Source organism: Amblyomma americanum, chromosome 7 (assembly GCF_052857255.1).
Source record: "Amblyomma americanum isolate KBUSLIRL-KWMA chromosome 7, ASM5285725v1, whole genome shotgun sequence".
NCBI classification, from domain to species: domain Eukaryota; kingdom Metazoa; phylum Arthropoda; class Arachnida; order Ixodida; family Ixodidae; genus Amblyomma; species Amblyomma americanum.
Genome location: NC_135503.1, coordinates 38,040,776 through 38,054,491, shown reverse-complemented (window position 1 = coordinate 38,054,491; position 13,716 = coordinate 38,040,776). Strand labels below are relative to the sequence as shown.

Here is a 13,716-nt window from a genome sequence, read left to right as displayed (position 1 = left end):
ACCAGTTGCTATCGCCAGTGTGTTGTTAGAGCTGGTGTTAGTGTGGAGGTGTTAGGTGAAGAGAGGGAACTGCCCATGAACGCCACCTGCCACACTTGGCTGGTGGAGGCTTCACACAAGCGCCCACGCTGGACAGTGTTCGCAGTCATGGTCCTCCTAAATGCTCTCGTATTAAAATGGATTGCTACCAACTTGCCCAGCCCACCACTTGATGTTCTGGAACTAATTTTGCTACATAGCTTGGACCTGACTGGTCAAAATAGCAGCAGTGAGGTGTAAACACCCTGTGTGCGTGCATGTGTGTTTGCACGTGCGTGCACAAAGGGTAGGCGGGTGGGTGGCCAGCTTGTGCGTGGCGCAGTTTGAAGAAACTGTCGTAGTTGCACCCAGACGTTGTAGTTGGCATGTGTTCAACTTTTATGCGTTTGGGGAAATGGGAGGGAGTAACAAGCAGAGCGCCGTACCCCGCTGTCACGTGCGGACACACTCGGGAAAGAAAAGTTGTTTATTGGCATAGGTATTATTGGCATTATTCTGTTCGCCATAGCGTGACTTACCGCAAACCTGGTCACGTCCTAGAGTATGTGGTCATCATCTCCAGTATCTTCCTGTAGACGTGCTTCCAGGCTCTGGTGCTCCAGGCGAAGTCTATGTGCGTGAAGCCGTGCACGGGCACCTTGTAGCTGAGCACCACATTGGGTAGGCTCCTCTCGAGGTGCGCCACGTCTCTTGGCGTGACCAGGACGTCTCCGTCGCTCCAGTAGAGTGCCACTGGTGCTGTGACCTTGCTGAGGTCGTACTGAGGTGGCCGTTTCTGTGGGCGCGGATACATCGAGCGAAAAAGAAATGAGAAGAAACAAGACAGAGTACCTTCTGTCTTGTTTTTTCTACTCACAGCAAAGTACTGAGTAAGCAGTAGGGGTGCGCGAATATGTGAAATTTTCGAATATCGAATTGAATATTCTCCTGTTCGATTCGCTGAACAAATAAAATATTGCATGTTCAAAGTTATATTCGAAACGAATCGAATGCGGTCATAAGTTTTCGAATAGTTTTGGGACAAGCACGAACTTCGAATAGGGAACGCCTTAGTTTTCTTCGACGGCTGTTTCAAAAACAAGGCTCGCTCCGGCCGACGCCGCACGGCATGCTGTCGCGATCGGTCTCCGCGTTCAGTGCCATGACGCGGTTCGTGGCGGCGTTCATGTTGGACATGCATATGGCCTCCAAGGCTGGGCTACGCGGCACGGTTCAGCTAAGTTGAGCAAACTCTGGCTTCGGGCCCCGTATATCAGAGGTCATGGCTCCCAATGGTCGCGGTGGCTCAGTTGTGAATGCGCTCGGCTACTCTGCCGGATGACCCGGATTCAATCCAGGCCATGTTTCCGGAGAGCAAGACGCCCATGTACTGTGCGATGTCAGTACGTTAAAGATCCCCACGTGGTTGAAACTGTTCCGGAGCTCTCCACTACACGCCTCTTTTACTACCGCCTAGACAAACTATTGAGCCTACTGAGGAGTGACAATTACTGCGGCCTTTCATTTCTTCGAAACCGGTTTTCATCTTTCAGACAAGCTCCGCCCACATTCAGGACCGCTGAACAGAATTTCTCCGTGACAAAAAGTAGACCGTTGTTAAAGCTTTTCTTGTTACCTAACCAGAAGCCAATCATATGAGACACGCTAAAAAATTTCAATGCCTCTGGCTTGTTTGGAACAGTCGAACATTAGTTGTGATTGGTTAGCATAGTAATACAAGACGCCGCGGTTCGGATCCCATTGTTACCAGCTGCTGTTTATTAAGTTAAAGTATATAATTTTCCTATGCACATGATGGATGGATGGATCTAAGGTAGGAGCGTCCCCTTTGAAACTGAGTGACGGCAGTTGCCACCATGCTCAGCTCTTTTTCTTCCTTTATTTTTGTTTAACTGTGTTGTAAGTTGTGGTTAAAACTCGCCATTTTCTTTAAATACGTCTTCCTACACTTCTAACCTTTTGTCATCTCTTTGCTTCTGAGCCACAAATCTTCCAATCGCTTTTTGCTCATTTCCACCGCAGATTTATTTACATGACCATTGTTATCTCGAAACCATAGGGCCTCGGGAAGAGTGACTGTGCCTGCATCGACATCGGGATAGATACCATCACATTTTAGTATGAGGTGTTCTATTGTTTTTACAGATTTACCACACACAGCACATGTGTAATCTTCTTCGTTAAATTTCATTTTGTAGCTGCTCGTTCTAACACACCCTGACCTAGCTTCAAAGAGGAGGGCACTGCCTCTTGAGTTATCATAAAACACCTCCTTCCTGATCTGCCTTTTCCAGTATCGACATAGTTCTACACTATGCTTCTTTTCCGTTGAATTTATCCAATTTTTACCTTCCGCGTGTTTAACCTGTCATTTAATGCTCTTTCTTTTTTCTTGTGTCGAGCGCCCCCTCGTCGCCTTTGTTCCCTGATTCGAGACACCTCACAGCCTTCCTTCTCCCGATGAGGGCCTCCTCGTTACAGCACATGTCTTGCCCATCGGACCAGAAACACGTTCGCTGATGACGTAGGCCGGGAGAGGAGGTCGTTGCATTGAACTAGGAAACATGGAAGGGCTACAAATTTAAGCACTAACATGGGTCATGTTCTGCGTTTGTGCTTTTACACGTGCATGCTTTTGAACGTTTCCTGTGTTCCATGTCGCCTTCTAGCTCTTCCGTAACCCTCTTGAGTCCAACGGTTCAGCGCCAATCTTTGCCATTTGTCTCTTGCGACGTGCAGGTAAGCCGGCACATTTAGTTGTGCACTGCTGACTGCAATACCCAATATCGGCCGTGACAGAAGTTTCTTCTATGGCGTGCTGAATAAATTTATGAAGCAGACGTACCTGTCCATAGACTTTCATGTTTTTCCTTCGTCCCCAGTCAAACTTTTGAAAGCGGTCGTCTCTTATGAGCTGCAATAGATGGCGAGAAGAATTAGAATCTTGGCTGAGTATTTTAATAATATGAAAGTTAGCAAGTTAACCGAAAGGCTTGATCATGTAGTTTTAATTTTTTCCTTGTGTGTTGCGACTATTACGAATAGCATGCACCTCTCAGTAGTACGTACTCATTTTTCGACATTTGTTAGCAATATGCACGTATATATTTATGTTTTCATGCAACTTTTTCGATTCAATTTGCTTCTTTTTTTTCCCGCAATATAGCAGGCAAATCTGTTGCACAGCCAAGGAACACCACGGAAACTTACCTCTGCATAATGGTACATGTTCCGCACGGAGGATCCAGAAGGGCTATTGGCCATATACAACGGAAATCTCGTCTGCAAAAAATGAACGCAATCAGCGCTATAGTATAGTCATAAACAAAAGACACTCCATGGGCACATTTCTAGAACTATGTCGACTTACTGACGTCTTTCAGTTTATCGCGCTGACCTGCCACCAGAGGTCGTTGTGAAAACGGTACAGGGTGATATGGGATGGGCGTCTTTCGAGAGCAGAGAGGCTAGCAGTAAGATAGCATTTGAGGAACGATTGAGAAAGATGGAGGAAAAGCAGTGGGCTAGGAAAGTTTTCAGATACCTGTATATAAAGAATGTTGACACTAAATGGAGAAAACGAACTAGAAAATTGACAAGCAAATATCTGGACAGCAGTAAAGGGGCAAATCAGCAATTATCAGTTAAGAAAAAGGTTAAGGAAACGGAGTGCTCTGTGGAAAACAGGGATGCTGACGAAATCGGCACTGGGAACATACCGGACGTTTAAACAGGAAATTGTCAAAGAAAATATCTATGATAATTGTAGGGGAAGCTCTTTGTTGTTTGAGGCCAGGACTGGAGTTTTGCGGACTAAGACGTATAGAGTCAGGTACCATGAGATAGACACTTTGTGCATTGCGTGCGGAGAGGAGGAGGAAATGGCTGAACACTTGATACTTTTCTGTAAAGGGCTTCACCCTACAGTGGAAAGCAGCGGGGCTGACTTACCCAAGGCATTGGGGTTTAGGGATAGTGAAGGGAAAGTGGATTTTAAGAGGTTAGAAGTAACCAAGCAAAGGTTATCTGATTAGTGGCTAAAAGCAAGACAGGAGTAAAATTTCACAAGACATGGCTAGGTGGCTTGAGCCACTGTCCGATTTAAAGGGTTCAGCCGTATCCATCCATCCATCCATCCAGAATCTTGACTGCAGGTACTCGAATTTTAATGAAATCTTTTTTTTTTTTATGAAGAACCCTGTTGAAGAAAATAAATGTTTGAGAGAGCTAGGCATGAATGTCAAAGTCATCCGCGTGGCGCTTTTTCGGGTGCTGATTTTAATTATAAGAGTGCCTATGCAAGAAATTATTCGTTGAAGAGGGACCGTTACCTGGCGGAAAGAAGTAAAGAGAGAGGTTCGGATGTGTGGCACCGTTCCTTCTTTAGACATAATACGAGGTCGCAGTATTGGACCCCGGGTGCGGTGGCTGCATTTCGCAGGAAGCGAAACAGTAAAGATGCTCGTGTAGTACGATCTCAGTGGACATGCATTAAAGAACCCCAGGTGGTCGAAATAGATCCGGAGCCCTGAAACACGGAGACTCCCGCTTGCTTAATCATGAACTAATCACGCGCGCAACCTGTGCATATTTATTATTGTGTAAATAGTTTATTTTGTATATGTTACCTCACCCCCCTATCCTTTCTTCCTGTCCCCTCACCTCTTTCATTTCATTTCTCTATTCTGCCTGCTATCTTTTATTTCCGCTGCCCCAGCTCAGGTGCTTCAGTATCGATGGCAGATGCCGGGCAAGCAAAATTCTTTTCCTTCCTTTCTATTATTATTTTAATAAACCACTTACTACTACTACTACTACTACTACTCCCACTCTCTGTCCCTCCTTTCAACCCCTCCACCCCTTCCCTAATGGTGGGATTCGGCTGCCCACCCTGATCGGGGGAGACAGCTACCGTGCCTATTCTTTCCTCATTAATATTATTATGAATTTTATTTTCCTGAGCAGTGCGTATAGCGGTACTTGTCTCCTTCACGAAGGGTTCTGATCCGACTAAACAATTGTTTTAAAAATGGGTGTCTGTATAAAGAACGTATTATGGAAATGTTTTATTTCGTATATATGTTCTTTTCTAGGATATATAGAAAGCGAAAGTAATCTTCAAAGGTCTCGTAAGGGAACAGCAGTTTATAATTTGTAGCGAGGCGCTGGAAGTGGTGAGGGAATGCATCTAGTTAGGGCAGGTAGTCACCACAGATCTGGATCATGAAGGGAAATAACTAGAAGAATAAAGATGATGTGGAGAGAATTTGGCAGGTTCTCTCAGATCATGACTGGCAGTTTACCAACATCCCTCAACAGAAAAGTGTACCGCAGCTGTGTCGTACTGTTACTCACCTACGGGGCAGAAACGTGGGCAGTAACGGAGTGGATTCCAAGAGAAGGCAAGCGTAGCAGGGGGCGGCAGAAGGTTAGGTGGGCAGATGAGATTAAGTTTGCGGAGATACGGTGGCCACAGCTGATATAGGATGGGATTAATTTTTGAGACATGGGAGAGGGTTTTACCCTGCAGTGGGCGTAATCAGGCTGCTACTGATACTGATGTCCTTTTTCAGGGCTGTAAAGGTTTCAGTTTTTGACTCCGTTCAGACAGCCATTTATATATTTATTTATTGATGCGGTGTTCCTTATAGAGTGACTTGAGTACGGCCATATAGGGTGGACACAGGTAGCTGCCGCGATGGCTCAGTGGTTATGTGCATGATACCTGGTGATATGGTGAGTACAACTGATGAATGGAGCCATAATTTGACTATTTCTCAAAAAAAAAAAGAGAGAGATGCACTTCTGCAAGCGTGACATGTGCGGCCTATGGTTTAGTTGCTTTCACGGATAGAGAGGTTGAACGATTTGTGAGCGACTCACCATGTTCATTTCTATGGGGAATCCCCCATTGAATAGCTTGAATGCAGACTTGCAAACAGGGCCTTGCTTGACGCTTCCGCAGGCCTTTTTTCGTAATATTTTGAGAACTGGGCTGTTCTTTGCTAGGAAAGCCCCGCGGAATGCACTTTGGGCAAGGTCCTGCAATGGAAACAACCAGCGCTTCGATCCCGAGGAAGGTCCGCATTCTGTCTCTCTTTTCGCTCATTTGCGAAGTTTCAGCAGTACGCAGGCTTTTAACTTCTGGATTAATAAGTCTCTTTCACTTTCACTCGCAGTAGGGTTTCAATGGGTACAGGGTATTTTCCCTAGCATTCGTCGTCGAAGCCGCATAGTAAAGTAGTTTTATTGTAGAACGAAATTAAAAGATTTTTGCGGCGCAAAATGATTTGCCTGAACTGAAAGATACACCTTTTTTCTTTTAATTACATTCTATTTTTATTCTTCGTGCCTCTGACCATTGGCTTTGGTAGAGCTGCACCGCATGCTTATCGCTCAGGTCAGCCTTTCGGTATGCCGGGTGACGAGAGTGGAATGACATCACAGCGAGAAAAAGTGACGAACGATTTAACGTGGTTAGGTCAGATGCGAATTAGGTCGCAAGCACTTCGGTTAAGCGGTACGTCACTACACCTGCCATTGCGGGGCAGTGGATGGCAAGTGAAGACAGGCTAGGTTACTTGATAAAACATTTCCTGTCGGTGGCCACGGAGTCCTTAATTCACAATTTTGAATCGAATGGCGGGAAAGCATTCCACTTTAAATTCAATTTTCTGAACAATAAATGAGTGTTTCGTTGCCGAACAAGCATAACGAGAAAAAATCGATTTTCACTTAAAACAAAAATTCAACAGAGAGTTCCTGAGTGTCCCGTTAAAGTTTCCAGAAATTTTGGAATTAGCTTAATTTTACGCCCCGCCGCGGTGGCTCAGTGGTTAGGGCGCTCGACTACTGAACCGGAGTTCCCGGGTTCGAACCCGACCGCGGCGGCTGCGTTTTTATGGAGGAAAAACGCTAAGGCGCCCGTGTGCTGTGCGATGTCAGTGCACGTTAAAGATCCCCAGGTGGTCGAAATTATTCCGGAGCCCTCCACTACGGCATCTCTTCCTTCCTTTCTGCTTTCACTCCCTCCTTTATCCCTTCCCTTACGGCGCGGTTCAGGTGTCCAACGATATATGAGACAGATACTACGCCATTTCCTTTCCCCAAAAAAACCAATTATTATTATTATTAATTTTACAATGTTTTATACTTACCAACCGATTTTTATTTACTCAGAAATCTACTCCTTGTTCTTTTTCCTGCATTTCTACAATCCTGGGCAAGTTAAAGCTAACTGCTGAAAATTCCCTTTCATTTGATGTTTGTACGGTGCGGTAATTGCGTTGGTAATGTCAAAACTGGCTAGTGTCATTGACCGCCGTGTCGTCATGACCGCAGTGAGCGCCTTTGGCGTGGAAATGTCTACATCAGGTCACCTCAAAGGTGATTAAAAAATGCCGCTTTTTAAGCAGTCAGTGTAGAAGGGAACGGAAGCTGGCTGTTCAAGTGAAGTCATGTGTTCGGGTTGCGCTGAAATATACTCGCGGCCAGCATTTTCGATACCGGAATGAGGAGCTTGATATCCGATGTCATGTGGCCCAAATAGGCGACTGGTGCCATGGCATTGAAGAGACGAACCTTGAAATAGTCGTAAAAAAAGTGGGATTGAGAGTAGAAGCGGGATTATAATTCGCTCATAGTCGCGTGAGATTTACGTATAAAGCCTATATTTTTCTTCAACTGAGATATTGCAGCTTCGGACTGTCAAAGTCATTCGCATCACAGGTGTCATTCGCATCACATTCACCGCTCTGTTCTCAATGAAGTTTGCAACGTATAGCTCGCAATCTACCACAGTATGCACTGCGAGGTAACTGAGGTCCTCCTTTCACATTTCACATGTGATGAAGTGGCATGTTGCCACCCCTTATCTTTATTGAGTGGACAAAATTTTAATCTTTAATTGCAGATTGTTTTCTTTTTGATTGGCTGAGATAATAGTGAGTAGCAACCTAGCTCACTACCAACGTTTCACCAACATTTAAGTTATCAAACGAGAATCGGGTCTTTGCGTATCGGCTGTTGTTGCTTACCTTCCTGTTGTAGCTAGGTTGTTCCGCAAGCAGGGCGAACATGATCAGGGTTCCTTGAGACCACCCGACGTACTCCAACGCTCGCCGCTTCGTCTCGCGCAGTATAAAGTCTATTTGGGCTGGCAGATCGTACTTGGCCATTTCGTCAAAGCTGCGCAAAAATCGGAGTGCGGGTTATTGGGTGGTGGCGAAAAAGAAGACAGTACAATAACGCTGGCTATAGCTGCAAACGAAAGCGTTGTTACGGAAAGCAGAGCTGCTCTCCGTAACAGGACAGCTCTGTCCGGTCTGTTCTGTACTGAAGTATCACGAGGCAAGAGTTTCGATACTTTGTCCCGATGGCCGCATTTCGACGGAAGAGAAGCACAGAAACTATACATGGAAGTTTAAAAGAACACCAGGGCGTTGCAGTTAACCCAGGACAACGACTGGTATGTCTCACCTATTTCATGGTTGATTTTTTTTTTTTTTGGAGGGGGGCATTGGTTTTGGGGGTAAGGAAATGGCGCAGTTTCTATCTCACATCTCGGCGGACACCTGAATCGCGCCGTGTTTTTTTTTTTTTGGAAGGGGTGGGGGGTAATAGGTTTCTGGGGTAAGGAAATGGCGCAGTATCTATCTCAAATCTCGGCGGACACCTGAACCGCGCCGGAAGGGGAGGGATAAAGGAGGGGTGAAAGAAGAAAGGAAGGAAGAGGTGCCGTAGTGGAGGGCTCCCGAATAATGTCTACCACGTGGGGATCTTTAACGTGCACTGACATCGCACAGGACACGGGCGCCTTTGCGTTTCGCCTCCGTCGAAACGCGGCCGCCGGGGTGGGGGGGGGGGGGGGGGGGGGGTGCAAGACATGCATTCTGTATTTGAAAGGGGCTTCTATACACTTACAAAATCAGCACAGTGCTTTCCACACAGGACTGGTACTAGCGACGCAAGTGTTGCGAGTCTGCCTCACTGGAGGACAGGTCGGAAATGGCGGGACGCGTTTTCAAGGCAATGGTGCAAAACGCTCGTAAGAGCAAAATTTGTAACGCCTTTTCTTTGCGTGGTAACTGTGATAAGCGGCGGAGGGTGGTGATTTAGGATATGTGCTTCATTTGGAAACAGTGCGTTCTTTACGCCGCAGAGGTGGATATATAGAGGGGGAGGGGGTGATTCTATATTGTCGATTTGCGATATCCTCACGTATCCAGATCCGCATCGAAATACAAAAGACTCTCGTTCCGATTTCTGCTCGATGAGATAGCCGCCTCACATGTATACAGATCTGCAGCAAGATGCAAAAGACTCTCGTTCCGATCTATGCTGGTTATAGGTCATTCTGTAAGTTGTTATGCTTTTCTTGGCGTATAAATTAAACCAGCTTTTTTGTTCGCTGAAAAAAAAAAAATAACGTGCGGCTGTGCCACTTTTTATATGTGACACGTCTCCCTGCAGTGGTCTTCTGACACCCTAACTGACCTCTGTGAGAGGTGACGAGGGGTTCATTTGTTCACATCATTGTTCCTGTTACGGCCGCGGTGATCTCTCCCAGCGTGATCCCTGTAGCAGGCTATTGCGTAGCTATATCACCTCTTTTTTTTCTCTCTCTCTCTCTTTGGTGTTCTGAACGAGGTCGGGTATAAATATCGAACTATGTCCAGCTGTCTTCGGCAGACATTTATAGTGCTACAAAGCAGGCCTTGGGTTACCTGAAGTTCCAAAACTTGGTCATCCACTTCTTTAGGCGCCGGTGTCGCGAGTACTGTGTACCTCTGACGTTGCCTAACCAGACGTCGAAGCCGTGGTCTGCTAGAATGAAACCTGCGGGTATACATGTTATTCTTAACCCAGTGACCACAGTGCAGTATGTGCAAATTTTGTGCAACAGCAACTACATTAGGTGAAAGCGATCACGCGTGGCAGTCTGCTCATTGACGGCTCATCACCGTTTCGTTGCTCGTTTCCGGTATTCTCGCTGTAAGCGCCTTTGTGACATCCATGTATACGTAAAATTTGCGGAAGAAATGAAATGGGAAAGCTAATTACATTTCTGCTTTCATGCCACACTAGTGTCACTTTATCATCATGCGTGGTAAATGACCACCTACATTTAGTAAGTCGTTTAACAACACCTTTCTAACTGTGCGAAAGTTATGTACAAATGATTTCTCGCTGCTAACACACAAGGAACACACAACATAGCACTCATGGAACTCGAAGCGCCAAAAGTTTTCGTAATGACTGGGGAAAAATTGTCTAGAATAACCAAACACTCCGTAGGAGCAGAAATTTCATACGGGCTTCTTGGTTCATTAGTGGTAATCTATACATGCCTGTAATTATCAATGAGGGCAGCGTGGTCGGAAGGAGCGCACGCAAGAAACACGGGAACAATAACTAATTTCTCGCGGTTCTTGCGATTTTAAATTTTAATCACTGTTTCCACGGTACCATCTCTTGTACCAAAACAGTGTAGAATGTTACCGGTACCCTGTACGGACTCAGAGTCACTTGCGCGTGCGCGGGTGCCTCCGAGATCTATGAGCCGGCCAGGTTGGGCCTAAAGGCCGGTACCATGTTCCATGTATGAGAACTGAAATACCAGTCATCTGTAGGTCTCGTAAAGCGTGAATTCCAACATTCTAATTCGTGGTAAGTTCTGGGCGCACTTTATTATAATGGTATGCAGCTGTAAGCTTGCAAGCAATCATTGATGTCCGCCCTCTTATTCTGCATAAGCCTTGCATATAGCTTGAAATACTGCATTCACAGAATTAATTCGGCTGATCTCTGGAACGAGTCATCATCATCATCAGCCTTACTACACCCACTGCAGGGCAAAGGCCTCTCCAATGTCTCTCCATGTAACCCTGTCCTTTGCCAGCTGCATCCACCATTTGCCTGCAAACTTCTTAATCTCATCCGCCCACCTGACCTGAAAGTTCATAGATTTTCAGCAAGTGATGGATTTCTAATTACGTTGATATTATATTGTTATCCGAAAATCTTTATATCCCCGGCCGAGTTAACCTTTTCACCAGATTGCGTGTTATGCCCCGGTGGATTTCCGTATTACGAGGACTGTTAAGATCGATATTTCGTTTAAAAGTCAACCGGCTATCTACGGAGCGAAATGCAGTGTAAATGGGCTGCATCTAGCTGCAGCCACCTCACCAAGGCTCTGGTGCGGCAAGTTCACCACGAATTCGGCGCTGCTGCATTCGAGGCCCGTCATGAGGAAGGCGACCGGCTTCCGCCTTCTGCGCCTTCTGCGCCTCTCTCCTCGTCCACCCGGTATCCTTTGTATCGTGATGACGTACGAGTCTTCGGTCGTGACGGTGTACTCTTGCACGGGGTAGCCATTGCTGCTTATCAGCTGAGACTGAAATTTTTACAGTGACATCTGCGTGAGGCATTTTCTCGGCGAATTATATCGTAACTGAAAAGTATCCTGCCCTGTTTAAAGAGAACGCTGTGTAGTTGATCCTGAACCTCGAGTAACACTTGGGCCACTGTGTGGGCTTTCTGGAATGTGGCATCCTTTATCATGCGGTCTTAGTGCGCCTCAACGGAGGGACTTAGATATCGGTCGCTGTTTCAGAGCTACCTATGCATTTTCGAACTTGTACTGTTATATATGAACTTGTACTGTTATATGTGTACTCTAAGCAGGCAACTTTCAGTTTTGAAGTAATTAGTAATTTTGCTACGAAGCGGTGAATTTTGGTACGGGACAGAGGAGTGCGGTGCGCAAATTTTCGTAGCGGGCATGTCAAACGTCCTGACGCTGATAGTCGGAAATGAACTTCGCTTTGTAATTTTTTTAGGGGGGGGGGGGGGAATGGGGGGAGGGGGGGGGGGTCACTGATTTCTGTGCTGCCCAAGTTGTATTGGGAATGTTCGCAGTACTATGGCCGTTATTTTCAGTTTGTGTAGCTTTTAATATTTGTACCCGGCTTCTCTTTAAGATTGGCGTTTTGCGCTTCTCTCCTCCATGACGCCGTGCAGTAAAGCCAATAGCATCATGCAGTGAAACCAAACGGCATAATGAGGCAGCAAAAATTATTTTGTAGCTCAATGTGTTGGCAAGTTAGAGCATTTTAAGTTTAAGATGCTTTATGAAATAAAATAAATACGATAATATGACTTTACATTTTTAAAAGTCTCTTCTCATTTTTATAAGCTTAAGGTTAAAAACATTTAATTTAATATTCATCAACATTTGCATCAGACAAATAACATTTTACATTACCGCCTAATAGTTCAATTTTAAATGCGCACTATAAAATAATGCATTTTTTCAACTTCAGTTTGATGTGCTGCATGATAATGTGACTACCACATTGTTTTCAGACAAAAATAATAAAAGTAAACCACTTAAAAACTTCCATTTTTCTCATGGTAAGGAAAGACGGTGGGGTTGCTTTGGAGCTATTGTTTGCCACCCTTTCACACTTGGACACGACCAAAAGTTAGTCTTTTTTTTTCATTTGATTTTGTCTTTCATCAGCAGATCGCTACCATTGAAACCGCCCGTGTGTCTAACCGTTAATATGTAGTCTACCTGAAATTAGAACAATATTTTAAAGGCACAATTGAACGCAATTCAGCTATTTTTGAGAAAGCTTTGCCTGGCCTATTGTGTGGTAGATAGATACTAAACGTGCAGTCTACAGTGGACCGGCTTTCTCGCACTAGTTTTTGAGAACGTGATAGAGAGGCCGCTATCCTTTTTACATGCCTTTCCTTCCTTTTGTCGCTCTTTCTCCGTAAGTTACAAACAGATAAAAAACTCAAACACAACAAAAATTTTCTATTAGTGTATTATTCAAATCATTCGGTGCTGTGTCCCATGCAACAAAGAAATTAATTTGCAGTAAAGATGACCAAATATAACATTGATAAAGTCTGGCCTGATTACTGTCAGAAATGTGTGTGCGCGCGCGTGCGTGCGTGCGTGCGTGCGTGCGTGTGTGTGTGTGTGTGTGTGTGTGTGTGTGTGTGTGCGTGCGCGCGTGTGCGTGCGTGCGTGCGCAGTAAAAGGCTGAATCTGAGGTCAGCTCTCATATATCAACATACTCACGACATTTTTGTCGGTGCTATCCTTGATCCTGCGCAAGGCGCCGCTTGCCGTCGAAACGGCGGTGAAACATAACAAAAATAGAAAAACAGAACCTGCCTTCTGCATATCTGAAAGCAAGAGAAGGGAATATGCAGATCTGCGGTCGGCGGGTTCTTGTCCATTTCGCGCATTCTGTTATTTATGGTGCAAGACGTGCATAAACAGGGTTGTTTATTTGTGGTTCTTCGACGCGATCGAGGTCAAGGGTGTGCCAATACACTCTCAAACGAATTTACTTCTGCTTAACGCAGCTTTTGTTCACGCAAAACGACATACCATGTAGATAATGACGTAAAGAAGTTATTGCCGTAATTATTAGTAGAACAAAGTGAACCATGTAAATAATTTAAGGGCTAACATGACAGCCGCTTGAGTAGACAAAGGAAGGAACAAGACGGGCTCGCTATGACATACATGACGGCAGCCAACAGTCACCGAAAGCAAGGAGCATGTTAGGCACGCTTCAGTCGGCGCTAACGTTCGACTGTACATCCTCTGTGACATGTTCCTCCGGACTGTGTAGGAGGAAAGCTTGCATA

The 13,716-nt window shown here is 45.4% G+C and overlaps 1 protein-coding gene across 1 annotated transcript; it reads right to left on the bottom strand.

Moving 5' to 3' along the window:
- Window positions 1–449: 449 nt before the first annotated feature.
- On the bottom strand, window positions 450–13,243 carry LOC144097648 (gastric triacylglycerol lipase-like). The gene is made up of 9 exons (XM_077630299.1): window positions 13,139–13,243; window positions 11,230–11,437; window positions 9,765–9,876; window positions 8,076–8,226; window positions 7,528–7,620; window positions 5,923–6,081; window positions 3,250–3,321; window positions 2,885–2,953; window positions 450–814 (listed from the first exon to the last, which is right to left on the bottom strand). Exons 1-9 carry the CDS (start codon window positions 13,241–13,243, stop codon window positions 569–571), a joined length of 1,215 nt encoding a protein of 404 aa, XP_077486425.1. The 3' UTR covers window positions 450–568.
- Between the last annotated feature and the right edge of the window lie 473 nt (window positions 13,244–13,716).

Coding starts and splice junctions, on each gene's coding strand:
- LOC144097648 (XM_077630299.1), bottom strand. CDS start 13,243: ATGCAGAAGGCAGGTTCTGTTTTTCTATTTTTGTTATGTTTCACCGCC. Junction 8,227..9,764: donor ACCAAGTTTTGGAACTTCAG/GTAACCCAAGGC, acceptor ATTTTTGCGCAG/CTTTGACGAAATGGCCAAGT. Junction 815..2,884: donor ACATGAAAGTCTATGGACAG/GTACGTCTGCTT, acceptor CCGCGCCCACAG/AAACGGCCACCTCAGTACGA.